The 27993-nt window shown below is 50.7% G+C and overlaps 1 protein-coding gene across 10 annotated transcripts in view; it reads left to right on the top strand.

Moving 5' to 3' along the window:
* TSNARE1 (t-SNARE domain containing 1) overlaps positions 1-27993 on the top strand; it is a 226749-nt gene that overhangs the window by 79108 nt on the left and 119648 nt on the right. For all 10 annotated transcript variants that reach the window (XR_010317843.1, XM_064268138.1, XM_064268140.1 and 7 more), the window contains 2 exons: positions 15035-15112; positions 15833-15902. Coding sequence is in view for 9 of the 10 variants with exons in the window: in XM_064268138.1 (XP_064124208.1) it covers positions 15035-15112; positions 15833-15902 (148 nt within the window). In the remaining variant the exon portion in view is untranslated. The remainder of the gene's footprint in view (positions 1-15034; positions 15113-15832; positions 15903-27993) is intronic.

Raw genomic sequence — 27993 nt, 5'->3', positions numbered from 1 at the left:
ATGCCACTCAGGTCCAGTTGGTTGGTAGCATTGTTTAGCCTTCTGTATCCTCCCTGATTTTCTTTCTGCTGTTCTCTTAGCCACTGAGAGAGGAGTGCTGACATCTCTGACTGTAACTGTAGCTGTGTCTTAGCTGCTGAGAGAGGAGTGCTGACATCTCTGACCGTAACTGTAGCTGTGTCTTAGCTGCTGAGAGAGGAGTGCTGACATCTCTGACTGTAACTGTAGCTGTGTCTTAGCTGCTGAGAGAGGATGTTGACATCTCTGACTGTAACTGTAGCTGTGTCTTAGCTGCTGAGAGAGGAGTGTTGACATCTCTGACTGTAACTGTAGCTGTGTCTTAGCTGCTGAGAGAGGAGTGTTGACATCTCTGACTGTAACTGTAGCTGTGTCTTAGCTGCTGAGAGAGGATGCTGACATCTCTGACTGTAACTGTAGCTGTGTCTTAGCTGCTGAGAGAGGATGTTGACATCTCTGACTGTAACTGTAGCTGTGTCTTAGCTACTAAGAGAGGAGTGTTGACATCTCTGACCGTAACTGTAGCTGTGTCTTAGCTGCTGAGAGAGGATGTTGACATCTCTGACTGTAACTGTAGCTGTGTCTTAGCTGCTGAGAGAGGAGTGTTGACATCTCTGACTGTAACTGTAGCTGTGTCTTAGCTGCTGAGAGAGGAGTGTTGACATCTCTGACTGTAACTGTAGCTGTGTCTTAGCTGCTGAGAGAGGATGCTGACATCTCTGACTGTAACTGTAGCTGTGTCTTAGCTGCTGAGAGAGGATGTTGACATCTCTGACTGTAACTGTAGCTGTGTCTTAGCTACTAAGAGAGGAGTGTTGACATCTCTGACCGTAACTGTAGCTGTGTCTTAGCTGCTGAGAGAGGATGTTGACATCTCTGACTGTAACTGTAGCTGTGTCTTAACTGCTGAGAGAGGATGTTGACATCTCTGACTGTAACTGTAGCTGTGTCTTAGCTGCTGAGAGAGGAGTGTTGACGTCTCTGACCGTAACTGTAGCTGTGTCTTAGCTGCTGAGAGAGGAGTGTTGACATCTCTGAGTGTAACTATAGCTGTGTCTTAGCTGCTGAGAGAGGAGTGCTGACGTCTCTGACCGTAACTGTAGCTGTGTCTTAGCTGCTGAGAGAGGATGTTGACATCTCTGACTGTAACTGTAGCTGTGTCTTAGCTGCTGAGAGAGGAGTGTTGACATCTCTGACTGTAACTGTAGCTGTGTCTTAGCTGCTGAGAGAGGATGTTGACATCTCTGACTGTAACTGTAGCTGTGTCTTAGCTGCTGAGAGAGGAGTGCTGACATCTCTGACTGTAACTGTAGCTGTGTCTTAGCTGCTGAGAGAGGAGTGCTGACGTCTCTGACCGTAACTGTAGCTGTGTCTTAGCTGCTGAGAGAGGATGTTGACATCTCTGACTGTAACTGTAGCTGTGTCTTAGCTGCTGAGAGAGGAGTGCTGACATCTCTGACCGTAACTGTAGCTGTGTCTTAGCTGCTGAGAGAGGAGTGCTGACGTCTCTGACCGTAACTGTAGCTGTGTCTTAGCTGCTGAGAGAGGATGTTGACATCTCTGACTGTAACTGTAGCTGTGTCTTAGCTGCTGAGAGAGGAGTGCTGACATCTCTGACTGTAACTGTAGCTGTGTCTTAGCTGCTGAGAGAGGATGTTGACATCTCTGAGTGTAACTGTAGCTGTGTCTTAGCTGCTGAGAGAGGATGTTGACATCTCTGACTGTAACTGTAGCTGTGTCTTAGCTGCTGAGAGAGGATGTTGACATCTCTGACTGTAACTGTAGCTGTGTCTTAGCTACTAAGAGAGGAGTGTTGACATCTCTGACCGTAACTGTAGCTGTGTCTTAGCTGCTGAGAGAGGATGTTGACATCTCTGACTGTAACTGTAGCTGTGTCTTAGCTGCTGAGAGAGGATGTTGACATCTCTGACTGTAACTGTAGCTGTGTCTTAGCTGCTGAGAGAGGAGTGTTGACGTCTCTGACCGTAACTGTAGCTGTGTCTTAGCTGCTGAGAGAGGATGCTGACATCTCTGACTGTAACTGTAGCTGTGTCTTAGCTGCTGAGAGAGGATGTTGACATCTCTGACTGTAACTGTAGCTGTGTCTTAGCTGCTGAGAGAGGAGTGTTGACATCTCTGAGTGTAACTGTAGCTGTGTCTTAGCTGCTGAGAGAGGATGTTGACATCTCTGAGTGTAACTATAGCTGTGTCTTAGCTGCTGAGAGAGGAGTGCTGACATCTCTGACTGTAACTGTAGCTGTGTCTTAGCTGCTGAGAGAGGAGTGTTGACGTCTCTGACCGTAACTGTAGCTGTGTCTTAGCTGCTGAGAGAGGATGTTGACATCTCTGACTGTAACTGTAGCTGTGTCTTAGCTGCTGAGAGAGGAGTGTTGACGTCTCTGACCGTAACTGTAGCTGTGTCTTAGCTGCTGAGAGAGGATGTTGACATCTCTGAGTGTAACTATAGCTGTGTCTTAGCTGCTGAGAGAGGATGTTGACATCTCTGACTGTAACTGTAGCTGTGTCTTAGCTGCTGAGAGAGGAGTGCTGACATCTCTGACTGTAACTGTAGCTGTGTCTTAGCTGCTGAGAGAGGATGTTGACATCTCTGACCGTAACTGTAGCTGTGTCTTAGCTGCTGAGAGAGGATGTTGACATCTCTGAGTGTAACTATAGCTGTGTCTTAGCTGCTGAGAGAGGATGTTGACATCTCTGAGTGTAACTATAGCTGTGTCTTAGCTGCTGAGAGAGGATGTTGACATCTCTGAGTGTAACTATAGCTGTGTCTTAGCTGCTGAGAGAGGAGTGCTGACGTCTCTGACCGTAACTGTAGCTGTGTCTTAGCTACTGAGAGAGGAGTGCTGACGTCTCTGACCGTAACTGTAGCTGTGTCTTAGCTGCTGAGAGAGGAGTGCTGACATCTCTGACTGTAACTGTAGCTGTGTCTTAGCTGCTGAGAGAGGATGTTGACATCTCTGACTGTAACTGTAGCTGTGTCTTAGCTGCTGAGAGAGGATGTTGACATCTCTGAGTGTAACTATAGCTGTGTCTTAGCTGCTGAGAGAGGATGTTGACATCTCTGAGTGTAACTATAGCTGTGTCTTAGCTGCTGAGAGAGGATGTTGACATCTCTGAGTGTAACTATAGCTGTGTCTTAGCTGCTGAGAGAGGAGTGCTGACGTCTCTGACCGTAACTGTAGCTGTGTCTTAGCTACTGAGAGAGGAGTGCTGACGTCTCTGACCGTAACTGTAGCTGTGTCTTAGCTGCTGAGAGAGGATGTTGACATCTCTGACTGTAACTGTAGCTGTGTCTGTTTCTCCTTGTTCTTTCTGTCAGTTTTTCTGCAGATGTTTTCAGGCTGTGATGTTAGGTGCATACATAGGTAGAATTGTTCTGTCTTCTCAATCAGCAGAGCCTTTTATCCTCATAAAAATGTCCTTCTTTATCCTTAGTTATATTCATTGTTCTAAATTCTACTCTGTCTACTTCAGTTTCTTATGATTTATTCGTAATATATTTACTCTTAGAATTTCCTTATGATGTATTTTTTCAATCCTTTTTACTTATAAGCTATCTGGTTTTATATTTAGAGTGGGTTCCTTATACACAGTGTGTAGTCGAGCTTTGCTCTTAATCTCATCCGACAATCTCTGCCTTCCTTTTAACTGTAATGTTTAGAACAGCGCTATCCCATAGAACTTTTGGCGATGATGGAAATGTTCTGTAATCTGCACGTTCCAGTGTGGTAACCGTTAGTCAGGTGCCGTTGAGCACCTGAGATGTGGTCAGTGCAATGAAGGGACTGAATTTTTAGTTTTACTTAATTTTAATTAATTAAATTTTATACTTATGTGTGGGTGGGTGGCACATGTGGCTAGTGGTTACTATATTGGACAACTCAGGTTTAGCTAATTTACCTTTAATGTAAATACTGTTATGTTTAGGTTTATATCTACTGTCTTGCTATTTGCTGTCTGTATTTCCTTTTGCTCTTTTTTTGTTTCTCCCCTTTTTTGGAGTGATTATTTAGTATTCCATTTTATTTCTATTATTGGCTTATTAGCAGTACCTATTTGTTTTGTTTTTTAGTTGTTGTTCTATAGTTTACAATATGCATCTTTAACTTTTTCCAGCCTACTGTCATTTAATATCATTTCACATACATGATATGTCCCCTTTCCTATCCCCTGTTATAATTTTCATACATTTACCCATTGTTATGGGTTGAATTGTGTCTCCCCGAGTAACTAAGACAGAATTTGGTACCAGGGGAGTGGGGTGCTGCTCTAACAGGTGTCTAAAATGTGGAAGCGGCTTTGAAACTGTGAGTGGGTAGAATTTTTGGCGATGATGGAAAGAGTTTTAAAGTGCCTAATGGTAAAAGCCTAGATTTCCTTGAAGAGACCGTTGGTGGAATTATGGACATCAAAGACAACCCTGGTGAGGACTCAGAAGGAAGTGAGGAGGGCTGTTACACTGGAGGTGGTTCAGACATTGAGAAGCAGCAGCAGAGAAATGGCAGCAGCAGAACCAGGAGACGAGTGCCAGACAGCACTGAAGCAGACCCAGGCAGTGAGAGAGCTGAGGAGAGAGCTGAGTGCCTTTGGGCAGGAGGCTTTCTGGCGGAGTAGTGTGTCTCCAGGCACTTATTGGTGGAGCTAGGCTTGCCAGCCCATGAAGCAAGAGAGCTGAGTGCCTTCTGGCTGAGGCTTACTGGCGGGGTGGGGTGCCTCCAGGCACTTATCCATGGAGCTAAAGAGCTTTGGAACACTTACCCGAACAGGGCAGACACCTGGAGTCTCAAAGGGTGGAGCCGTGGCCTCTGGGACTTCAAAGGGTGGGGCCACAGCCTCCTAGGTCTCATGGGTCAGATCTTCACCAGCTTGGTTCTGGAATGTGGGGCTGCCTTTCACAAGTGCCAGTGGGATGGGGGAAACCCTGGTGGCGTAGTGGTTAAGTGCTACGGGTGCTAACCAAAGGGTCGGCAGTTTGAATCCACCAGGCACTTCTTGGAAACTCTATGGGGCAGTTCTACTCTGTCCTATAGGGTTGCTATATGTTGGAATTGACTTGACAAAACTGGGTTTGGTTTGGTTAGTGGGATGGGGCCAGATCCGCTGCCCAAAGCTGAGGGGGCAGGGCTGCCCTTCCCAACAGGCAGAATAATGGGGCCTGCCTGGACGAGGGGGTAGGGTCACCACTCGGATGGACTAGGAGAATGGGGCTAACCAAATGTGAGGGAGCAGAGTTGCTGTCCCACTGGGCCTGGAAGGTGGAGCTGAAGCCCAGGGCTGCGAGGCCTCCACCTAGAATCCAGAGAGTGTTGCTAGCACCCAGAGTCTAGAGGGCAGGGCCATTGCCTAAACTTGTCAGAGAATAGAGGATTATTTTCAAGCCTTGAGAGCTAATGTAAAGTGTTCTGCTGACTTGTTTGGTGCCTGTTATCACTTCTTTACCTCCTGTTTCTTCCATTTATAATGGAAATATCTGCCTTGTGCCTGTCCCACCATTGTTCTTTGGAAGCAGATAATTCGTAATCTAGATTTCACAGATGAAGAGGAATTTTGTCCCAGGATATTTTGGACTTGGGGTTGATTTAAGACTTTTACTGTGGTATGATGGGGCGAATGTGTTTTATATGTGGCAAGGCCATGGGTTTTGGGGCACCAAAGGGTGGAATGTTATGGATTGAATTGTGTCCCCCCAAAATATGTGTGTCAACTTGGCTAGGCCGTGGTTCCCAGTATCATGTGATTGTCCACCATTTTGTCATCTGATGTGATTTTCCTATCTGTTGTTTTAAATCCTACCTTTATGATGTTAATGAGGCAGGATTAGAGGCAGTGATGTTAATGAGGCAGGACTCAATCTATAAGATTAGGTTGTATCTTGAGTCAGGCTCTTTTGAGATATAAAAGAGAGAATTGAAGAAAGAGGAGAGAGACCTCACGCCATCAAGAATGAAGAACCCAGAGGGGAGCACATCCTTTGGACCCTGGGTCCTTGCACTGAGAAGCTCCTAGACCAGGGGAAGAGTCATGACAAGGACCTTCTCCCAGAGTTGACAGAGAGAGAAAGCGCTCCCCTGGAGCTGGCACCCTGAATTTGAACTTCTAGCCTACTGGACTGTGAGAGAGTAAACTTCTGTTTGTTAAAGCCATCCACTTGTGGTATTTCTGTTATAGCAGCACTAGATGACTGAGATATCCATGTTATTCACAACACATTTTTATTTATGATACAATATTATTGATTTTACTTTTATAGTCAACTGTCTTTTAAAGAAATTAAATATGAGGGAAAGAATGTTTTATTTATCCTCATATTTACCTGTGGAACTTCAGTTCTTTACGTAGACCCAAGTTTCCATTTATCAGATCTTTTCGACCTGAAGAACTTCTTGTAACCCTTCTGCTGGTGAACATCTGGTAGAAACAGATCTCTTGGCTTTTGTTTGTCTAAAATAAATCTTGATTTTGCCTCTATTTTTGAAACGTGATTTCACTGGGCATGGGGTTCTGGTTGAAAGTTTCTTTTATTATTGTTTCGGCATTTTAAAGATGTCATTTCATTGTCTTTTGGTCGCCAGTTTCTGATGAGAGGATGAAACCATTCTCATATTTTGCTCTGTGTATAATGTGCACTTTTTCCTCTGGCTCCTGTTAAGGTTTCTTTGTCACTGGTGTAGTGCAAGTGGTTTACATGCCTGCCTGCTAACTGGAAGGTTGGAGGTTCGAGTCCACCCAGAGGCCCCTCAGAAGAAAGGCCTGGAGATCTGCTTCCAAAAAATTAGCCATTGAAAACCCTACGAAGCCAGTTCTCTTGGCACACACGGGGTTACTGTGAGTCAGGGCTGACTCGGTGGTAACTGGAATTGGGGTAGTGGCGTTGTCGCTTGGTGCCGTTGAGTCAGTTCTGACCCATAGCAACCCTTCGTACAACAGAACGAAACACTTCTCGGTCCTGCGCCATCCTCACAATGCTTGTTATGCTTGAGCCCGTTGTTGCAGCCACTGTGTCAGTCGATCTCATCAAGGGCCTCCCTCTTTTTTGCTGACCCTCTACTTTACCAAGCCTAATATTCTTCTCCGGGGCACTGGTGGCACAGTGGTTAAGAGGTTGGCTGCTAATGAAAAGGCCCGCAGTTCAAATCCACCATTTGCTCCTTGGAAACCCTACGGGGCAGTTCTACTCTGTCCTATAGGGTTGCCATGAGTCAAAATTGACTTGACTGGCGAGGGGTTTTTTTTTTTGGTTAATGTTCTTCTCCAGGGACTGATCCCTCCTGATAACATGTCCAAAGTATGTGAGATAAAGTCTTGCCATCTTTGCTTCTAAGGAGCATTTTGGCTGTGCTTGTTCCAGGACAGATTTATTTGCTCTTCTGGCGGTCCATGGTGTCTTAGTTATCTAGCGCTGCTATAAGAGACGTACCACAAGTGGATGGCTTCAGCAAACAGAAGTTTATTCCCTCATAGTCCAGTAGGCTAGAAGTCTGAATTCAGGGCAGCAGGTCCAGGCGAAGGCTTTCTCTCTCTGTCAGCTCTGGAGGAAGGTCCTTATCATCAATCTTCCCCTGGTCTAGGGGCTCCTCATAGGAGGGACCCCAGGTCCAAAGGATATGCCCTCTTCTTGATTCTTCATTTTTGGAGATAGGAGGTCCCCCGTCTCTCTTTTTTATTTCTCAAAAGACGTTGACTCAAGATACAACCTAATCTTGCAGTCTACCTCATTAACATAGCTGCCTCTAATCCTGCCCTATTAACATCATAGATACAGGATTTACAACACATAGAAAGATCACATCAGATGACAAAATGGTGGACAATCACACAATATGGGCAATTATCGCCTAGCCAAGTTGACACGCATTTTTTGGGGACATAATTCAATCCATAACACATGGTATAGTCAATATTTTTCGCCAACACCACAATTCAAAGGCGTCAGATCTTCTTCAGTCTTCCTTATTTATCATCCATCTTTCACACACATATGATGTGATTGAAAACACCATGGCTTGGGTCAGGCGCACCTTAGTCTTCAAGGTGACATCTTTGCTTTTTGACACTTTAAAAGGCTCCTTTGCTGCAGATTTGTCCAATGTAATCCGTCATTTGATTTCTTGACTGCTGCTTCGATGGGCGTTGATTGTGGATCCAAGTAAAATGAAATCCTTGACAACTTCAGTCTTTTCTCCATTAATCATGATGCTGCTTATTGGGGTGGTTTTTTAAAAATACGTTTTCATGCTTGGGGTTTGTTGAAATTTTTGTGTCTATTAGTTTACAATTTTTATAAAATTTAAATAATTTTTAGCCAATCTTTCTTCAGGTTCCTTTGTGTGTGCTTGCTTGTCCGTCTCATCCCTCTTTTCCTGGGACTCTGCTTATGTGTATGTTAGATTGCTCGATATTGCCCCTACGACCACGGAGATCTGTTAACTTTTTCAGTCTTTTTTCTCTCTGTGCTTCATTTTGATCGTTGCCGTTGATTTGCCCTCAAGTTCATTGATCTTTTAATCTGCAGTGTCTAATCTTCTTATAATATGAACCAGTGAAAAACTAATTTGAAATATTGTACTTTTCATCTTTACAAGTTCCGTTTAGGTCTTTTTCATATCTTGCATTTTTCTCCTCACTTGCTACATATTTTCCTTTATATCTTGGAGCGTATTTATAATAACTATTTTAGTGTATTTGTAATAGCTGCTTTTGTGCTCTCCTTTACTAATTCCATCATCTCTGTCATTTCTGTTTTTTTTCTATTGACTAACTTTTCTCCTGGTTACAGGTCACGTTTTCCTGCTCCTTCAAAATGTCTAGTAATTTTTAATTGGATGCCAGACATTGTGAATTTAGTGCTGGATTTTGCTAGTTTCCTTTAAAGAGGATTAGACTTTGTTCTAGGAGGCAGTTAGTTATGAATAACTTTGATTTTTTTGTACTGGTCTTTAAAACCTTTTAGGGCAATTCTAGGGTAGCCTTGTAAAAATGGTGGCATGGCAGGGTCAGACCTCCTTTCCTGGTATTACAAGGGGGAGGAGAGAGAATCAAGATCAGCCGAAGGCTGATCCCTGTGAGGTGGAGGTCAGACATACCGCCTCTCTCCTCCCTTTTTAACAATTCTGATACACGTCATCCCTCCCATGGCTTTCTCTCTCTACTTGTCTGTCTGCTGGATTCAACGCTTCATTGCAATGGCCACACAGAACTCACAGACCATATTTACAGTTATGGGGTTTATTAGGGAAGTGACAGGCTGCAACTCGGCTCAGGGTTAACAGGGTACAACTCAGGATGAGGATCAGGAAGCATGTAGGCACAGTCTTCCTTCTTCAGTGCAGGACAGCTCTCTCAGCTCCCCTTAGCTGTGAAGGGTTTCTTTCAGCCCCCTGAGGACAGGCTCCTCTCTGCTTCCTCAGGACAGGTTCTTCTAGGCCCTGTCAGGAAAGCCTCTTCTTGGGTCTGGCCTCTGCCCTGCTCGGTCAAATGTTACCAAGCTCTTTAGCTCCATCAATAAGTGCCTGGAGGCACCCCACTCCGCCAGTAACCCTCAGCCTGAAGGTGCTTATCTCTCCTGCTCTGAGAGTCAGCATGCCCTCTGTAGCTGCCTTACTCCATGGGCTGGGAAGCCCACTGCCCTGTCTCTTGCTGGTCTCCAGGTTCTGCTGCTGCCATTTCTCTGCCTCCACTTCTTACCGTCTCTCACCTTCTCCCTCCTTTTCCGGTGTTACAGCCCTGTCTCCTGGGTATAGGAGGTTCTCAGCACAGGGACCCCAGGTCCAAAGAATGTGCTTCACTCGTGGCTCTTCTTTCTTGGTGGTAGTGAGATCCCATTCTTGCCCTGGGATTGGCTCTCTTTAAGCCTAGCAGGATGGCAAAACTGAGCAGTCCCCTTGTTAGGGTTCCATACACCTTATTTGCATGGTCCCACACCTGCAGGAGTTCTACACACCTTTTTGCATTATTAACAAGGTGTGCAATCCCCTTGGTGGGCCACAAGTACCTTATTTGCATAGTCTCACCCAGTCATTTGGTGGGAGTTACAAGACCATGCTGAGAAAGGCCATATAAAAGTGACCCATTGCACCACAAGCCTTTACCCTAACACTAATTTAGCCCCACTTCTAAGGTGCAGCACTTGTGTTGTTACTACTAAATGCCCCATGTATTCAGTGAATTCTCTTGATTCTTAAAGTACGAACTCGAATGATTCCCAGCTCTGTGTGAGCTCTGGGTATTGTTTGGTTTTTGTTATTTCCTCAAAAGTTTTTTTTTTTTTTTTCCTGGCCCTGTGGGGTTTTTCCCTATGCATGTACAGATTTGTATTCAGACTCAAGGGGTTCTCATACACATTTCTAAATCTCTTTCTCTGCCTGGTTCTCTCATCTTCTGTACTTTGCCCGTGTCTTACCAAACTCCAGTCTCTGTCTCTGTTATAGATTGAGTTATATCCCCCCCAAATATATGTTTTAGATCCTAACCCCTGTACCTGTGGTTGGAGCTCTAGTGATGCAGTGGTTAAGAGCTTGACTGCTAGCCAATGGTTGGCAGTTCAAATCCACCAGCTGCTCCTTGGAAACCCTGTGGGGTAGTTCTGCCCTGTCCTATAGGGCCGCTATGAGTCGGAATTGACTCGATGGCAGTGGGTTTAGTTTTGGTTTTATACCGATAGTTATAGCTCCATTTGGGAATGGGTGTTCGTTGTCATGTTAATGAGACAGTATAGTGTACAGTGTGTCTTAAGCCTGTCAGTCATCTTTGAGATATAAAAGGAGCAGAGAAGCACAGAGAAGTGAGCAGAGATGGAGGAAGACAGAGGCCACACCACATGAAGATCTCTAAGGAACAGGGACCTTCCCTCAGAGCTGACAGAGAGAGAAATCCTTCTCCTAGTGCCGGCTCCAGGCTATGAAGGCAGCTCTGTTCCACCAGTCCACTCAGGGACCCAGGTGTCTTCCACATGTGGCTTCGTGCTCTGTAGGGTATGTCCTTGTGTAACAGGTGTGTTCTCATGTAACACTCACCCACTCCAGGCTGCAAGGGCAGCTCTGCTCCATGGAAACACTCAGGGATCCAGGCTTCTTCCACCTGTGGCTCCCTGCTTCCTAGGGTGTGTTCTGTGTAACATGTATGTCCTCATGTAAAAATCCAGCCACTCTAGGCTGCGAGGGCACCTCTGCTCCACTGAGACACTCAGGGATCCGGGCTCCTTCCACGTGTGGTACCATGCTCCATCCTCATCTGCAGAGTGAGATACATCAGAACCCCATCACTACATCAGCACCTGTCTATGGCGAGTGGGGTGGGAGGTGACTGTGGGCTGGCACTGTCCCTTTAAGTGCATGAGAGGGAATTGCACTCCCACTTCCTCTCAAACTCCAGCAGGGAGAGTTCCTCATGTGGTCCCTTCTCTCCAGGGGAGGCTGAAATGTCTGCAGCTGAGTGGCGTGTGCTCAGGAGAAGGAAAGTTTGGATTTTGGGGATAGCCAGCAGTCCCCTGGTTGGTACTGTGCAGTTGACCTGGGCAGCGTCTCCCCCCGTGAGTCCCTATGGTTAGCTGAGAGGCCTCTTCACTGAGTAGGGAAGGGGCTAAGTCCAGGGGACTCAGAGTGGCCCCTCCTGTCTGTGGGACTAGCTGGCTTCTGCCTTCATCCAGAATGTCTGCACCCCGCCCCGATTGGACTTGCCCCCCGAGAAGCCAGTTGCAGCCTTCCCCACCCCTTTGGTTTTCGTGCTCGCCCACGGAGGTTCTAGGTGTTTACCAGACTCTGTGCATTCGTCAGAAATAGCAGGGTGCACCTGCTGCTGTTGCCAGGCCGACCCGCCCACGGCTTCCATCTCGGTTGGGGGACCCCAGACGGCCAGCAGGGGGCTCGGTCCACAGGCCCCAGCACTGTTCTCAGGGTGGCTGGGCCAGCCCCTTGCTCTACCCTGGCCTGGCACCCCTTGGCCATTGAGGAACCTGCTGGCTGTAGACCCCAGGGCTCCTCATTCTGCAGGGGGCTCTGCAGGGGCTCTGGCTGCTGGAGCCAGCATCTGGACACCCCAAGAGCCGAAGTGCCCTCAGACTCCCACTGTGCTGCCCGGCCCTCCAGCTCTGCTGCTGCTGTGGCTCCAGCTCTCTGCATGATGTCATCTCTAGAGACCAGTGGACATGCACCTGCCTGCCCGCTGGTCGTGGGACTGAGAACACCACTGTCTGAATGCAGGTGGATCCCAGTCCTCGCCCTGCCCTGTGCTGGCTGGGTGGCCTTGGGCGAGTTACTTAGCCTCTCAGGGCCTCAGCTGCTTTCTCGCTAAACCGCTAGGTATAATGGTGGCCATGAAACCTGTTTCTATCAAGAGCTTGCCATATTTAAGGAAGATACATGCCTCGTGGAGTTAGTGTGGTCAGCAGGGCAGCCTGTTCCCCAGAAAGATGGGCCACTGGCTGCGGGGGCAGGCCTAGGAGCGGTCCAGGGGGCCTGGCATGCAAGGAAAGCGTGGACGGGCAAGGAGAGGAGAGGGGCAGCACAGGCTGAGAGGGGAGGGAGGCTCCTGGGTCCTGCAGGGTCTGTTTACCCAGTGGTGGCTCTTGGAATCATCTAGATATAGACACTGAGAACAGGAAGGACTTGGGACAAAGTTCTTCATTTTCGGGGTACAGGAATTAAGAGGCTGAGGCTGTCTGAGCCTCTGCTTTGTCTGTCGCCCGTGGCAGGTGCTGTCCCCATCTTACAGAGAGCCCAGGAACATGCCCCATCCTGAGACAGTGCCTGGCTGGTCTTGGGGCCTGTTCCTCTCCATCCCAGGTCCCGTTCGTGAGGGGTCTGTCCTTATGGACACGTGTTGAGGGGTCTCCTGCCTCCCACAATCGCCTCCCAGCTATGTTACGTGACCCCCAAGCAGAGGTGCCCGGGGCTGGTCTTGGAGGCCCAGCTTCTAAATACTTGTTTACTTGACTGTGGTTTTTCCTTGGAAGTAAAATAATGTACAAAAGGAGCCCTGGTGGTGCATTGATGAAGCGCTTGGCTGCTAACCGAAAGGTCGGCTGCTTGGAACCACCAGCTGCTGTGCAGGAGAAAGACCTAGTGATCTGCTTCCTTAAAGATTAACCAAAAAACCCGTTGCCATCAAACTGATTCCCACTCATAGTGACCCTGTAGGACAGAGTAGAACTGATTCCCACTCATAGTGACCCTGTAGGACAGAGTAGAACTGATTCCCACTCATAGTGACCCTGTAGGACAGAGTAGAACTGATTCCCACTCATAGTGACCCTGTAGGACAGAGTAGAACTGCCCCGTAGGGTTTCCAAGGCTGTCATCTTTATGGAAGCCCACTGCCACACTTTCTCCTGCGGAACTGCTGGTGGGTTCAAACCTCTGACCTTTAGGTTAGCAGCCAAGTGCTTAACCACTGCACCACCAGGGCTGCTGTAAAGATTACATCCTTGGAAGCCCTATGGGGCAGTTCTACTTTGTTCTATAGGGTTGCTATTGGTCGGAATAGACTTAACAGCACCCAACAACAAAAATAACATGCAATGAAAACAGAGGTCCTACATGCATCATTCAGGGGTCTTGACAGACAGACACAGGGCCCTGTGTAGCCCACCCCCGTCCTGGCATATCTCATGGCCCTTCCCCAGGACGTTCCTTCCTGCTCCTCTCCAGGCACCCCTGCCCAGCTCCAGGGACCTCCATTGCTCTGCTTTTTCTCACAGTGGGCTGTTGTTGCCTGTTCTAGAGCTTCATCGAGTTGACTCACACAGCTGTGCTCTTGAGTGTGGCTTCTTCCACTCAGCATATTGTTGAGACTCGCCATGGTGCCCGTGTGGATGGTGTGGTCCTTTCTGTGGCTGAGCAGTGTTTGTTTGTTCATTCACTCCAGTGGACGCCTGGACTAGGACTGGGCTTCGGCTGTTAAGAACAAAGCTGCTGTGACCATTCTCATACCAGCTTTTTGTGGAGAGATGTTTTTATTTCTCTGGTGTGAATACCCAGGGGTGGAATTGCTGGGCCATAGGGTAGGCGTGTGCTTAGCTTTTTAAGGAGCCATCAGCCTTTTGGAGGGTGGCTGCCCCATTTTATGGGCGCCCAGCAGCGTCTGAGAGTTCCAATGGCTCCTCCTCCTCCTCACCAGTGCTCGATGTTGTCCGTACCACGTTGTGTGTGTTCCTGATGGCTTTTAAAAAATTGAGATAAAATTCACATGACATAAAATTCACCATTTCGAAGTGTGTAATTCAGTGGCTTTTAGTATATTCATAGACTTGTGCAACCCCCACCACTGTCTAATTCCAGAACATTCCGTCACCCCAGAAAGAAACTTTGTGCTCCTTCATCGGTCACTCCCCACGCCCCCTCCCCAGACCTGGGCCACCACTGATCTGCTTTCTGTCTCCATGGATTTTCCTGTTCTGGAGTTTCATAGAAATGGAACGACGCGTACTTGTCCTTTCGTGTCTGGCTTCTTTCACTTAGCACAGTGTTTCCAAGGTTCATCCGCGAGTAGGCTGTATCAGTGCCTCTTTCCTTTTCATGGCTGAATAGTATTCCACTGTATGGGTGGACCACATTGTGTTTGTCCATTCATCGCTGGGTTATTTTCACCATTTGGCTACTGTGAATAGATCTTCTATGAATGTCGTGTACGAGTTTTGTGTAAACATGTGTTTTCAGTTCTCTTGCGCATACGCAAGGAATGGAATTGCTGGGTCACATGGTGACTTCGTTTAACCTTTGAGGAACCACCCTGCTTGCTTTTCTCTCATCCCAACTGGCTGGAGAGCACCTCATGGGTGGGGCTTGGGTATCTGTGTCTCTGACCCTGAGCACGACCGACTGACCAAGGAGGTCCTAGTGGATGCTGGTGGGTGGCTAATCCAGGAGGGACAAGAGGAACAGGGCTCAGTCTCTGTGCTGCTTCTCTTCCAAGACATGGCTAGGTTCCTGCCCAGAGCAGGTCAGTGGTCCTGCCCCTCCAGCCAGCCAAGTGAACGTGTGCCCGCCTCTCTGTCTCGTTGCAGCCACCCAGGTGGACCCGAGCGAGCTGCAGGAGCTATTCCAGGAGACGTCGGCCAATGTCTTCCGCATCAACTCCAGTGGTACGCTGTGTCAGGCCGTGCCCTTCCCCTCCCCCAGCCTGGGTGACACTGCAGGGGGTGGACACTGGCAAGAGGTCTTTCCCTCTAGTTGGGGCCAAAGCTCCTCAAAGACAGAGACAGGGAGAGGGCCAGGCCTGCCCACAGCTGGGGCCCCCAGAGCTGAGTGCCACAGCTCAAGGGCAGGAGGTGGGGCCCGGGAGGATGGTTTCAGAGCCTCCACCCCAGGCCAGCAGAGCCGGCGGGCCACCAGGTTCACTACATCGGTGGGGGAGGGGGTCAAGAGCCACACTCCAACCACCAGGTCAGGCTGTCCCTTGCTCCCTGTAGCCTCAGGACATGGAGAGGAGGAGAACACAGGGGAAGAGAAGACAGCAGTCCTCCCCAGACCTCGCTGCCTTCCCCATGGGCTGGGCCCAAGTGAGGTGGCCCCCAAGGAGCCTCATGGGCTGCAGTGGGCCAGGCGTCTTCCTCAGGACAGCTGGGGGAGAGTGCTGGTCTGGGGCTCCTCTGGGCTGTGACTGAGCATGGAGAAGGGCCAGACTGCATGCCCGTGTGTCCCCTGGCTCTCCTGCAAGTTCCCTGTCCCCATGTCCCTCTTACACCCTGTCCTGTGTCCTCAAGTCCCCCACCCCCACCTCTCCGTGCTGGTGAGACCACCCAGCACTGCCTGGCAGCGAGCCTACTCCAGCCTCTCACACCTCTCCCTCTTCTCTTGGGCAGTGACCTCCTTGGAGCGGAGCCTCCGGTCCCTGGGGACGCCGAGTGACACGCAGGAGCTTCGGGACAGCCTGTGAGTGTGTGTCAGGGTCGGGCCACGTCATGCCTGTGCGTGGAGCTCACGGGGCCTGTACAGGCGAGGCCCTGGGTACCCCTGCACACCTGGGCAGACTCACAAACCCAGGCACCCTCCCATACTCTTATACACCTGGGTACACTTGCACACCTGGGCGTGTCCACATCTCCACTTGTCCACAGCCACCTTCACTGCACGCACCGCCTTGCACACCTGTGAACAGGCCCCAGTCCGTGTTCAGAACATCTGTGTAGACTGGGCTCAGATACCTCTCTACAGGAGCACGTAGGTGTTTGCACATGGCACCTGTGGGAGAGGCCTGTGGCCTGAAGGCCAAGCATGCAGCAGACACCTGCGTAGGAACCCCACACCTGCATGCACACCTGCCCACACATGCAGGTGCTGGTGGTGCCTGGGCACAGACACGCCCACATGTGTGCCCCGCACATAGCAGCGCTCGGCAACAGAGCTGCACGTCCTGTAAACACATGAGCGAGGTGTCTGCATGCACAGGTGTGCCACCTGCACAACCGATTTTCAGGTGCTGAGACACACCCTGGGGGGCTGGGGGTCCCAGAGGCCTGTCCTGGGTGGGCCAGGTGAGCGGGCTGGTCTGGGGTGCTCCCTGGGCATGCGGCTGACCTCCTGGGCTCAGCAGGCCTAAGATGGCTGGGAGGGGCAGCAGGTCTCTGTGTGGGGAGCCCCCCACCCTCACGCGGTGGGGCTCTACAAGGCCATGAGGCCCTTCTCTGTGCCCCGGGGAGCTTGGCTCTTCATGCCGCGATGCTGGCAGGTGGGGCCAGAGCCCCAGGGGGAGCCGAGCCCTGAGCGAGTCCCCTACACCCTTGCCGAGCCTCCCCGGGAAGTGAGCGGGTTGGTGCAGTGGTGGGACCTGCATGGACGCCAGCCCAGCTGTGCCCAGAGCCCTGATTCTTGGCATGGACACCATTGCAAGGCCCATCCCCCAGGCGGCTCGTCCTGAGCCTGACTGGGGCCTGGGGCCTGGGGCCTGGGCCCTGTGGAGGGCCAGTGTGAGGGACGTGTTGAGACCAGCTGTGGGTGGCACGTGCCCTGGGTCCATCCCTGCCTCATCTAGATCCTTCTCCCTGCCTTCCTGCCCTCTTATCCTCTGCAGTCCTGCCCACTTGGGAGCCATCCAGCACTGCTAGGCTGTGGGAGGCTCTGCGGGCCTGGCTCTGTGCCCCCGGCTCCTCCTGCCACGCCCTCCTCCCAATCTCTGTGTCCAGACTTGCTCTTTAGGCCTCATGTCCCCACTCCTGAGCTGCGGTGCCTGCACCGTGCTGACCTGTGAGCAGCTCATGGTGTCAGTGGGCTTCTTGCCCCCCAAGACTCGTCACTCTGGGTGCCCGGCCTGGCACGCATGCAGTAGGGCTCAGGCCAGCGCTAAGCGGGGAATGTGGGCTTGAGCTGTGGGGTCCAGTTGAGCGCGGATGGCTGTGATCCTGCCCTTGAGTCTGCTGGTGGTTTCCCTGGGCCACTGCTGGGTCTGGGGGTGCCTGGGCATGGCCACCTCCCTGTGGTCTCCTGGCAGAGCTGGGCACCCAGTCTCCCACCGGAGAAGGACATGCAGAGGAGGAGAGGTGGGGGACTGAAGGCCCAAGGGCCTTGCTCTCTCCCTTTGCATTCTCAGGGCTGCAGCTAGGCCAAGGTCTTGAGGCAACACAGGGCCCTTCCCAGATTTTCTGTCCTTTTGTTTTTTAAATACCGTTTGTTGTTTTCTGTCTGGCGAAGTACCCTGTGTTGACTGGAAAAACGTAGATGTGGAGGGTGCCTGCGGAACCGCCAGCATTGAGGTGTGTCCTTCGGCTTCGCCAGGCCGGGCGCGCTTTGCAGATGAAGGTTTGAGCGGGTGCTGCCCGACCCTGCTCTTCGCGTGGCGTGGTCCCTTGGTAGGCGTTGCCTGGAACAACTCTGCAGAGGGGCGCGGACTCTGTCCTGTGCACAGGGTTCAACCACCTCTGTGCTAGCTCATTGCCCTTCCTTCACATACAGAGTTCCAGAATGTTCAGTGGCTAAGTCTGTGTGTGGCTGATTGTTTTCCGCCGATTCCTGGCCGTGTGTCCCATGGGTTGAGCAGCGCATTTCGGGACCTGGGTGCACCTGTGGGTGTCCTAAGCTGCCTTGCTGTTTCTGTTACCTGAAGGGATAGCGTCCTCAAACATGGCCCTGGGGGAGCTGATGCCCAGGGTGGAGTAGGGAGCAGTGTTGGTGCCCTGACTTTCCACCACCCACAGGGCCTGACCCACAGGCCAAGAGTACCCCTCCTCCCCTGCCGCTTCAAGTCCTAGAGTGCTCACCTGTGCTTTCCTGCCCCTGCCCTGGCACCTGGGTCCCGGGGAGACACCAACAGTTCTCTTCAGTCACATAGGGTAATTATGGGTTGGAGTCGACTCGATGGCACACAACAACAACTAACGTGAATGTTGGGGGCTCAAACCACTCCGTGGTGCCATTGGAGAAAGGCCTGGCAATCAGCTTCTGCTAAGATTGCAGCCAAGAAAACCCTGCAGGGCAGCTCTGCTCTGACACACATGGAGCCGCTGTGAATCGGAGTGGACTCGGAGGCAATGGGGTTTTGGTTTTCACCTGGACGGCTCCCGTCCCCCGCCTCCCTGAGGCCCACTCTTAAGCAGGCTGAGGGTGTCGCCTACACTTCACTGCCTTCTGGAGCCTTCCGTGACCCCATTCATGGACTGTTGACGTTTTAAAATAACTTGGGGGCCCACATTGGGCTGCTAACTCCTCTTCCACATGTTGACAGAGTCCCAGCTCTGCGACGTCTCCGAGGAAGGACACAGAAAGGAAGACCCACCGCCAGCTGTTATCACCGTTGTCATAAAAGAAGGGCGTCTCGGGCTGTGTGAGTGGGGGGGATCCACTCAGCAGAGAGGCCAGGGCTTCACCTGGAATAAATGTAGCTTCATAAAAAAACTCACAAGGCTGTGCCGCTTCATCTCGGCTCACTCAAGGCAGGCGTGAGCTTTGTCAGTGCTGCCCGTCCCCAGGAGGGAAGTGGACGGGCATGCGGACCATCAGGTGTGTGAGAGCTGTGAGCTGTCCCTGTGGGTGGCGCTCAGTGGCCGCAGGGGCCTTGCCTGCCTGGCTCCCACTGAGGAGGCAGCCACTGACCAGGGAGCGGAGTTCAGGACCCTCTGGGCCTGGAGCCTGTTGTGCCTGCAGGTCTCTGCCAGGTGCTTGCTGGGACCACCCTGTGCATCAGGAAGGTGCCACGAGTGCTCCGCGGTGGGGGCTGGCGCCGCCCCGTGTCCAGGGGAGGAAGGCGGCTGTGATGCCCACGGAAGAGAGCACACCCGCCAGGGCCTCGCACTGGCTCCTCAGTGGCCTCGCCACACCAAGGTCTCTGCTCTGACCCGGACAAGTGGGGCCCTCAGAAGCCCACGTGGAGGGACGGGGTGGAGCAGGCCGGCCGCATTGCTGTGTGGAGGCAAGGAGGACGTCTGGCCAGGCCGCCTTGCTTCCGACAGTTCCATTGAATGGTGTCCATGGCTGCCCTGCCCTTCTGGTGGGGGCATCGCTGTTGCTATGGAAACAGCAGCATCAGCGCCAAGAGTAGTGCTTTCTGCACTCCTGAAGGCACACCCCAGAACAGGTAGGACTCCCCGATGCGTCATCCCCTCATCTCACTCCTTCTTCCACATGTCCTTGCAGGCCTGCCCCTCAGCCCATCCCTGCTCAAGCCCTGTTCCCGCCCCCTCCCTTCTGTCTTTCCTTGTGTCTCTGGCGGGTTGGTGTGGTTGTGGTAGCTTCTTTGTGCCTAGGATAGGAGAGGGGCTCTGTGTCGTGGGGCCCCCCATGCACAGACCATGGCCCATGGGGCTTTGTGGGGCAGGTTTGCTCCCTAGCTGCTGCCGGCCCATTGGGGCACATTTGTGGAGAGCAGGAGGCCAGGGTCTACGTCCTGGGGCTGCCTTCTCTGGTCTAGTGGCCTCTGGGGGCAGAGTCTGGGGGCAGGTGTAGGGCGAGCCATGAGGGGGCTGAGAGGAAGCTGTTGGCAGGTGGGCAGAGGACCAGGAGAGTACTGCAGAGCCCAGCAGGGGCCTTCCAGGAGAAGGTGACCCCTCGTAGGGCAGGCCAGGCCAGCACTCCCAGCGTGAGAAGGGCCGCCCTGCCCCCAAGGCCAGGGGCAGGCCCCACGTGCAGGTGACTTGGAGGCAGTGCAGGCCTGAATGCTCAGCCCTCCTCTGGTTCTCAGCGCCTTCATCTGTAAACCCTGATGGGAGCTCCAGCCTGCTGGCCTGGTGGGTACGAGCATGGTGAGGGCGTGGCTCACCGGCTCTGGGGGCCCCATAGGACTGACCGGGCTGACCAGATGGAGGACGAGGGGGCACTGGCAGCTGAGCTCCCTGGGACTGAGACCCCTCCCCTGAGGGCAGGAAGAAGCAGGCAGGGTATGGTGTGGCCCGGCCTGGGCAGTGACCCCGCAGGCCCGGCCTCGTTAGGGCAAGAACTTGCAGCAGAGCTTGTAGGCACCCCATGAGTCTGTTCAAACCAAGAGGACGTGGGAGACCCGATCTCAGGCCTGGCCAGTGGTGCGGGGACACACGCTAGCCTTGCACCCCCGACTTCTCCACCATGTGCTGGAACTCTTCCTCCAGTCCCTGCTTTAGTGCCCCCTCACCTCCAGGCTGCTCTTGAGCGCCCCACTCCAGAAGGCCCTCACCTCCCGGACATGGAGGTCCTCATCCCAGGCAGCCTGGGGGGTCCCCTCAGGACTGGGCAGCACCCCTTGTGCCTGCTGAGAAAGCCTTACCATGTCTGGGCCGCCCGCCCGCCCGCAGTGCAGCTTGGTTGGGAAACATGCGCCTCTGATGTGTGGGGGTGGGGCCAGGGGGAGGGCCAGCCTTGTCACCTGCCCACTGTGTGACTGCCCTTCCTGGGTGGCTGTGGCTGCTGACAGCAGGGTTGCTTAGGCTCCGGGGAAGCAACCCAAGGGTGGGGACACCAATTACTGCTGGGCAGGGGGGTGCTTAGACCTCCAGCAGCTGTGTCCACACCTCTTCAGGTGCTGCATGGCTGGCTGCAAGCACTGTGCCCGCCACCCTCATCAGCCAGGGCAGCCTCAGCCCCAGCACAGAGCAGACCTGACCCAGCCCTGGGCCAAGCCCTGGCCCCCAGCCCACCACCCATGTGGTTCTGTGTCCCGGGCCACTTCACGCCTAGCGCAGGCACAGAGCCTTCCCTCAGTTTGAATTGGGCTGAGAACCTAGGGGGCTGGGGACAGAAGGCATGGGCATCAGCTCAGCAGGACAGCTGTGGGGGACCCCTTCCAGCAGCTGGGTTTGGGGAGCCCTTGATCCGGGACAGTTTTGGGGAGTGGATTGCGGGAACCTGAGTGGGAGCTGGGACATTTGGGGGCTCCGAGGGGTGGCCACCCACTTCCTCTCTGCAGATATCCTAGCCCCCCTGCCACCTCCCAGCTGTGCTGGGGATGCAGTTCTTTCATGGGGTGTGGTTGTCGTGCGGAGACCCTTGTTCCCAGGGCAGCCTGGGTGGCCGTGGTCTGGAGCATGGATGTGCCCACCGAGGGCCACTTCTGATGCTGGGCAGAGAGGATTGGAGCTCCTGGCTTCCGGGTGGTGGGTGTGATGATGCCCCCACCTCGTCCCGTGCTGCTGGCAACCCTGCAGAGAGGTGTGCGCTGGAGGTGACGGCTGAGGCCTTACCCAGGAACCTGCGGTGATGGGTCCCACACTGCGGCTTGAGCACCCCTTCCCCCGATGCTGGATCTACATGTCAGAGCTGGGTCCCAGATGGGATCAGAACACCTCGAATCGCCTTAATCCTGCACTGTGGCCTCTGACGGTGCAGTGGCTCTGAAGGGCTTAGTCACTGACAGCCGCCTGCTGCAGATGCGCCCCAGCAGGGCCCTGCTTTATCCCCAGGACCCCTGGGGCTTCTCGTTCCGTCATGCCCACAAAGGAGCACACTGTGCACAAAGACCTCAAAGCTCTCTGCCCATCATTCACTGTTGGAAGATTTCCCAGAGGAATGCTGCCCATCACCTGGGCACATCTGCTCACCTGTCACCGGGGCACACCTGCTTGCCCATCACCTGGGCACACCTGCCCACCTGTGCTCTGGCTGGAGGCTGCCTGACTCCTTCAAAGCCACCTCGGGCTCAGAGACTCAGAGGCCAGCCAGGAGGGCCTTTCAGCTGATCTAACCAAGCTCCCTCACTTGACACCTGGGGAAATCGAGGCCCAGAGGGGGGTGACTTTCTCGGGGCCACAGCATGATCACGACTGGGTTGGGGACCCCTTCTCTAGCATCCCTCAGGACCCCTGGGGATGATTGAGCAGCATCTGGCCTGGGGATGGTGCTGTTGAGAACTGGAGGCAAAGCCCAGTTCCATTTCTTGAGGGGAAGAAACCTTGGTGAAGCCCAGGGCCAGACCCAGACTCAGGGCCAAGGCCAGTGAGAACGAAGGGTCTGAGGAGCTGGGGGTCAGGGGTTGGCCGAGTGCAGTGGGGAGTTGGTCTCGCCTCTGTGGTGTCTGGGCCTCATGTAGGGGGTAGGGGGACTTGACTGCTAGTGGCTGGAATCTTCTGGAAGCGCCAACACTCACGTGATGGCACCTGCCCCCTTACCCCTTTGTCCTGTATCTGTCCAGGCTCACTAAGGGACACCCCAGTCCCTGCCCATCTGTGTCTGTGCATCGGCCTGGAAAGTTGGGAGCCTGCTTACTGCCAGCAGGGTGCTGGGTGCTGACAAGATGACAGCTACCTTCTGTCACAAAGCTCATGGAAGGGACAGCCAAGTCAGAAGTCAGGGAACCCGAGGGTGGCAAGACCGCAGTAGGACCAGGTTCTGGGGTGGACAGCAGCCAGTGGGTGGAGGGACCTCCCTCCCATCAAACCGGCCTCTCTACCACCTCCCCCACACCCACAACCTGCATCTTAAGTCTCTCAAACACAAACCACTTCTTGAATAAGGGACACTCTGGAGTTTTTTATTAAAAAAAAAAGAAAAATTAGACAAATCCATGTATGATCAAGCATGCAATAAAAGTAGCAAATAAACTCTCCACTAAAGCAAAACGGAACGCCTGTTCAGTGGGGTGGTTGATCGTTCTGTTGTTGTTGAGTGTTGTCCGGTCCATTCCGACTCATAGCGACCCCATGCAACAGAGTAGAACTGTCCCATTGGGTTTTCTAGGCTGTAATCTTTACGGGAGCAGACGGCCAGGTCTTTTTCCCACAGAGCTGCTGGGTGGGATCAAATGGCCGACCTTTCATTTAGCAGCCGAGCACTTAACCATTGCACCACCAGGGCTCCTTACAGTTCTATTACTATTTTATTGCCCTGTTCATATACTCTTACCTCAGATAAGTTTGTCACTTTTATGTCCACGTGTAGCTAGAAGCTTCCCCAAGAGCATGTGGCTGTTGGAGGCAGGTTTGGGGCTGGTCTGTCTCCTGCCAAGCCATCTCCTTGCCACCAAGCCATGGCCCCCTCTGGGCGTAGGCCTGCACGGAGCCCAGGAGGCAAGGGCCAGAGGAGGGGGTGAGCATCAGCACCGCCCCCTCCCCCCCCCCGCCATGCAGGGATGGTCACCTTCCCGGGTGTTGACAATGGAGGGTCCTGAGATTTGGTGAAGTCAGCCGACTTGCCTCAGGACAGACGTTGAGTGAGTGACCTCATAAGGATTTAAACTCACTTCTATCGGAACTGATCTTACATTCCTGGGAGAAATCCCACTTGGTCCTGAGGCAAGGCCCTTTGTGTATAGTGCTGGATTCAATTTGCTGATATCTTGTTGAGGGTTTTTGTGCGTTGAGGCATATTGGTCTGTAATTTCCTTTTCATGGAAGGCCTTTGTCTGGTGTTATCAGGATAATCCTGGCCTCATATAAAATGATTTGGGAAATGTCCCTACCTCTTTTATTTTCTGTGAGAGAATGTTTAGAATTGCTGTTAGTATTCCTTCAATGTTTTGGTAGAGTTAATCCAGTAAAGTCTCTGGGTGTGGAGTTTCCTTTCGGACACTTCCTGAGACCGGCCTGAATTTCTGGCAGTTCCCTGTCGATATACTGCTGCAGCCACTTTTGAATGATCTTCAGACTCTAGGTATTGGCCACACTCTCCAGATTCTGAGTGGAGGCCCCTCAGCCCTAGGCTTAAGCCCCACCTTCCAGGCCCACTGGGACAGCAACTCTGCTCCCTTGGCTTTAGATGCACCATTCTCCTAGTCCACCTGAGTGACGACTCTACCCTTAGAAACACCAGAGGCCATGGCTCCACCCTTTGAAGCCCCAGATGTCGTGGGCATACCTTTTGAGACTGAGGCAGCTTGGCCTCCTGTGTTCCTTGTCTCTTCAGCTTCTGCCTCCTGGTTCCTTGGCCTCTCGGCCCCTTGGGCCTCATGCTTGTGTCTGTCCTGCGGGGGCAAGTGTTCTAAAGCTCTGTAGCTCCTCTGCTAAGTGCCTGGATACACCCCACTCTTCCGGTGAACTTCCGTCAGAAGGCACTCGGCTCTCTTGCTCCGTGGGTTGGCTCCAGCACCATCTCACGCTAGTCTCCTGGTTCTGCTGCTGCTTCCTCACCCTCTGTGCCTTCTCTGGTTAACAGTTCTCCTCACTTCCTTCTGAGTCTTCTCTCCATTCACAGTTTCAAAACTGCTTCCACATTTTAGGTATCTGTTAGAGCAGCCCTGGTGGCATAGTGGTTAAGTCCTATGGCTGCTAAGCAAGAGGTCGGCAGTTCAAATCCACCAGGTGCTCCTTGGAAACTCTATGGGGCAGTTCTACTCTGTCCTGTAGGGTCGCTATGAGTTGGAATCGACTCGACGGCAGTGGGTTTGGTTTGGTTAGAGCAGCACCCCACTCTCTTGGTACCACAGATAAAAATCATTCTGGTATTCTCTGCTTTCAGTCAGGATCCATCTAACATCAGTAGTGATATCCCTGGTTCCATGTCATCTTCTGAATCCGACCTGAACTTTTGGAAGCTCCCTGTTGATGAACTGCTGCAACTGCTTTTGAATGATCTTCAACAAAATTTTATTTGCGTGTGATATTGATATTCGATAATTTCTGCATTCTGTTGGATCACTTTTCTTTGGTATGGACACAAATGTGGATGTCTTCCAGTTGGCTGGCTAGGAAGCTGTCTTCCAAATTTCTTGATGTAGACGAGTGAGCATCTCCAGTGCTGCATCCATTTGTTGAAACATCTCAGTTGGTATTTTGTCAATTCCTGGAGCCTTGTTTTTAGCCATTCCTTTCAGCACAACTTGGACTTCTTTCAATATCATCGGTCTTGATCATATGCTACCTACCTCCTGAAATGGTTGAACATCCACAAATTCTTTTTGTTACAGTGACTGTATATTCCTTCCATCTTCTTTTGATGCTTCCTGCATCGTTCAGTATTTTCCCTGTAGAATCCTTCAATATTGTAGCTCGAAGTTTGAATTTTTTCTTCAGTTTGTTGAACTTGAGAAATTCCAAGTGTGTTCTTCCCTTTTGGTTTTCTAATTCCAGGTGTTTGCACATTTCATTATAATACTTTACTTTGTCTTCTCAAGCCACCCTTTGAAATCTTCTGCTCAGCTCATTTATGTCATAATTTCTGCCTTTTGCTTTAGCTCCTTGACATTTGAGAGCAAGTTTTAGAGTCTCTTCTGACATACATTTTCGTCTTTTCTTTCCTGCCTTTTTAATGACCTTTTGCTTTCTTCATATATGATGTCCTTGATGTCATTCCATAACTTGTCTGGTCTTTGGTCATTAGTGTTCATTGTATCAAAGCTGTTCTTGAAATGGTCTCTAAATTCCGGTGGGATATACTTAAGCTCGTATTTTGGCTCTCGTGGACTTACTTTAATTTTCTTCAGTTTCAACTTGCACTTGCATCTGAGCAATTGATGATCTGTTCCACAGTTGGCTCCTCTCCTTGTTCTGACTGATGATATTGAGCTTCTCCATCATCTCTTTTCACAGATGTAGTAGATTTGATCCCTGTGTTCTCCATCCAGTGAGGCCAATGTGTATAGTCTCTGTTGTTGAAAAAAGTTGGTATTTGCTATGAAGAAGTCGTTGGCCTTGCAAATTTCTATCATGTGATCTCCAGCATCATTTCTATCACCAAGGCTGTATTTTCCAATTACTAATACTTCCCTTCTTCTTTGTTTCCACCTTTCACACTCCAATCACCAATAATTATCAATGCATCTTGACTGCATGTTTGATCAATTTCAGACCACAGAAATTGGCAAAAATCTTCAATTTCTTCCTCTTTGGCATTAGTGGTTGGTGCATACATCGAACGATATTCATATTAGCTGATCTTCCTTGTGGGCATGTGGATATTATCCTATCACTGACAGCGTTTTACTTCAGGACTGATGAGGAGTTGAGTTCATCAGGGTAGATGAAGGTGCCTTCCAGCCTGAGGGCTCATCTTCAGCCACTGGACCAGACAGTGTTCTGCTGCTATTCTGAAGGTTTTCACTGGCCAGTTTTTTCAGAAGTAGATCACCAGGTATTTTTTCCTAGTCTTTTTTTTTTTTTTTGTCTTAGTCTGGAAGTTCCACTGAAACCTGTCTTCATGGGTGACTCTGCTGGTATTTGAAATACCGGTGGCATAGCTTTCAGTGTCACAGCAACATGCAAGCCACCACGGTACAACAAACTGATAGAGGAGTAGGGTATTATTTCCTAGGTTTTAAAATTACTTTTTAATCAGTCTTCTTTCAAATAATCATTTCACATACAGTATAAGAACGTTACAACACATACTGCCTATTCATCTTGCTTCCTCCTCTCCGTCTTTTGTGCTATTAACATCAGACATTTTACTTTTATATGTGCCATAAGCCCACAATACGTTGCTGCTATTTTTGCTTTAAATAGTCAATTCTTTTTAAAGTGATTAATATTTAGGCGATTTTTTTCTTTTATTTTTATCTTTAGTCTTAACCGTTTCTGAGAATATTTGTTTCTTTATGTAGATCCAAGTTTCTGTCTGGTTTCATGTTCCTACTCCAGGAAAACCTTCTTTTAACATTTCGTGTAGAGATGGTCTTTGATTTTGTTTGACTGAAAAAGTCACTATTACACTTTCGTTTTGAAATATGTTTTTGCTGAGTGTTAAAGTCTGGCTTCACAGTTGTGTCAGCACTTTATTGATTTTCTAACCAAAGAACTCCCTTTAGTATTTCTTGAAGTTTTGGTTTGGTTTTTACAAATTCCCTAAACTTCTGTTTATCGGGAAATGTCCTAATTTAACCTTCATATTTGAGAGACAGTTTTGCCGGATATATGATTCTTGGCAGGCAATTTTTTTCCTTCAGTGCTTTATCTAAGTCATCCCATTGCCTTTTTGCCTGCATGGTTTCTGCCAAGTAGTCTGAGCTTATTTGTACTGACTCTCCTTTGTAGTTGACTTTTCTTTTATCCCTAGCTGCCCTTAAAATTCTCTCTTTGTCTTTGGTTTTGGCAAGTTTGATTATAATATATCTTGGTGTCTTTCTTTTAAAATCTACCTTATGTGGAGTTTGATGAACATCTTGGATAGATATCTTCTCATCTTTCATGATATCAGGGAAGTTTTCCGCTAAGGAATCTTCAACAATTCTCTGTATTTTCTGTTATCCCTCCCTGTTTTGGTACTCCAATCACTTGTAGATTATTTCTCTCGATAGTGTCCCACATAATTCTTAAGGTTTCTTCCTTTTTCTAAATTCTTTTATCTGATTTTCTTCAAATACATTGGTAACAAGTGGCTTACTTTCAAGTTCACAAATTCTGCCTTCCACTTGCTCAATTCTACTCCTCTGACTTTCTATTGAGTTGACTAATTCTGTAATTGTTAATCTTCTGAATTTCTGATTGCTGTCTATCTATGGATTTTTCCAGCTTATTAAACTTTTGATTATGTTCCTGAATAACCTTTTTAATTTCTTCGACTGCTTTATCTGTGTGTCCCTTGGCTTGTTCTGCATATTGCCTCATTTCCTTCCTGATGTCTTGAAGGTTTCTGTATATTAATCTTTTGTATTCTGCATCCGGTAATTCCAGGAAGGCACTTTCATCTGGAAAATCCC

This window comes from Loxodonta africana, chromosome 14, assembly GCF_030014295.1.
Source record: "Loxodonta africana isolate mLoxAfr1 chromosome 14, mLoxAfr1.hap2, whole genome shotgun sequence".
NCBI lineage: Eukaryota > Metazoa > Chordata > Mammalia > Proboscidea > Elephantidae > Loxodonta > Loxodonta africana.
Note: the sequence above shows the minus strand (reverse complement) of the source record. Positions and strands in the feature narration are given on the sequence as shown.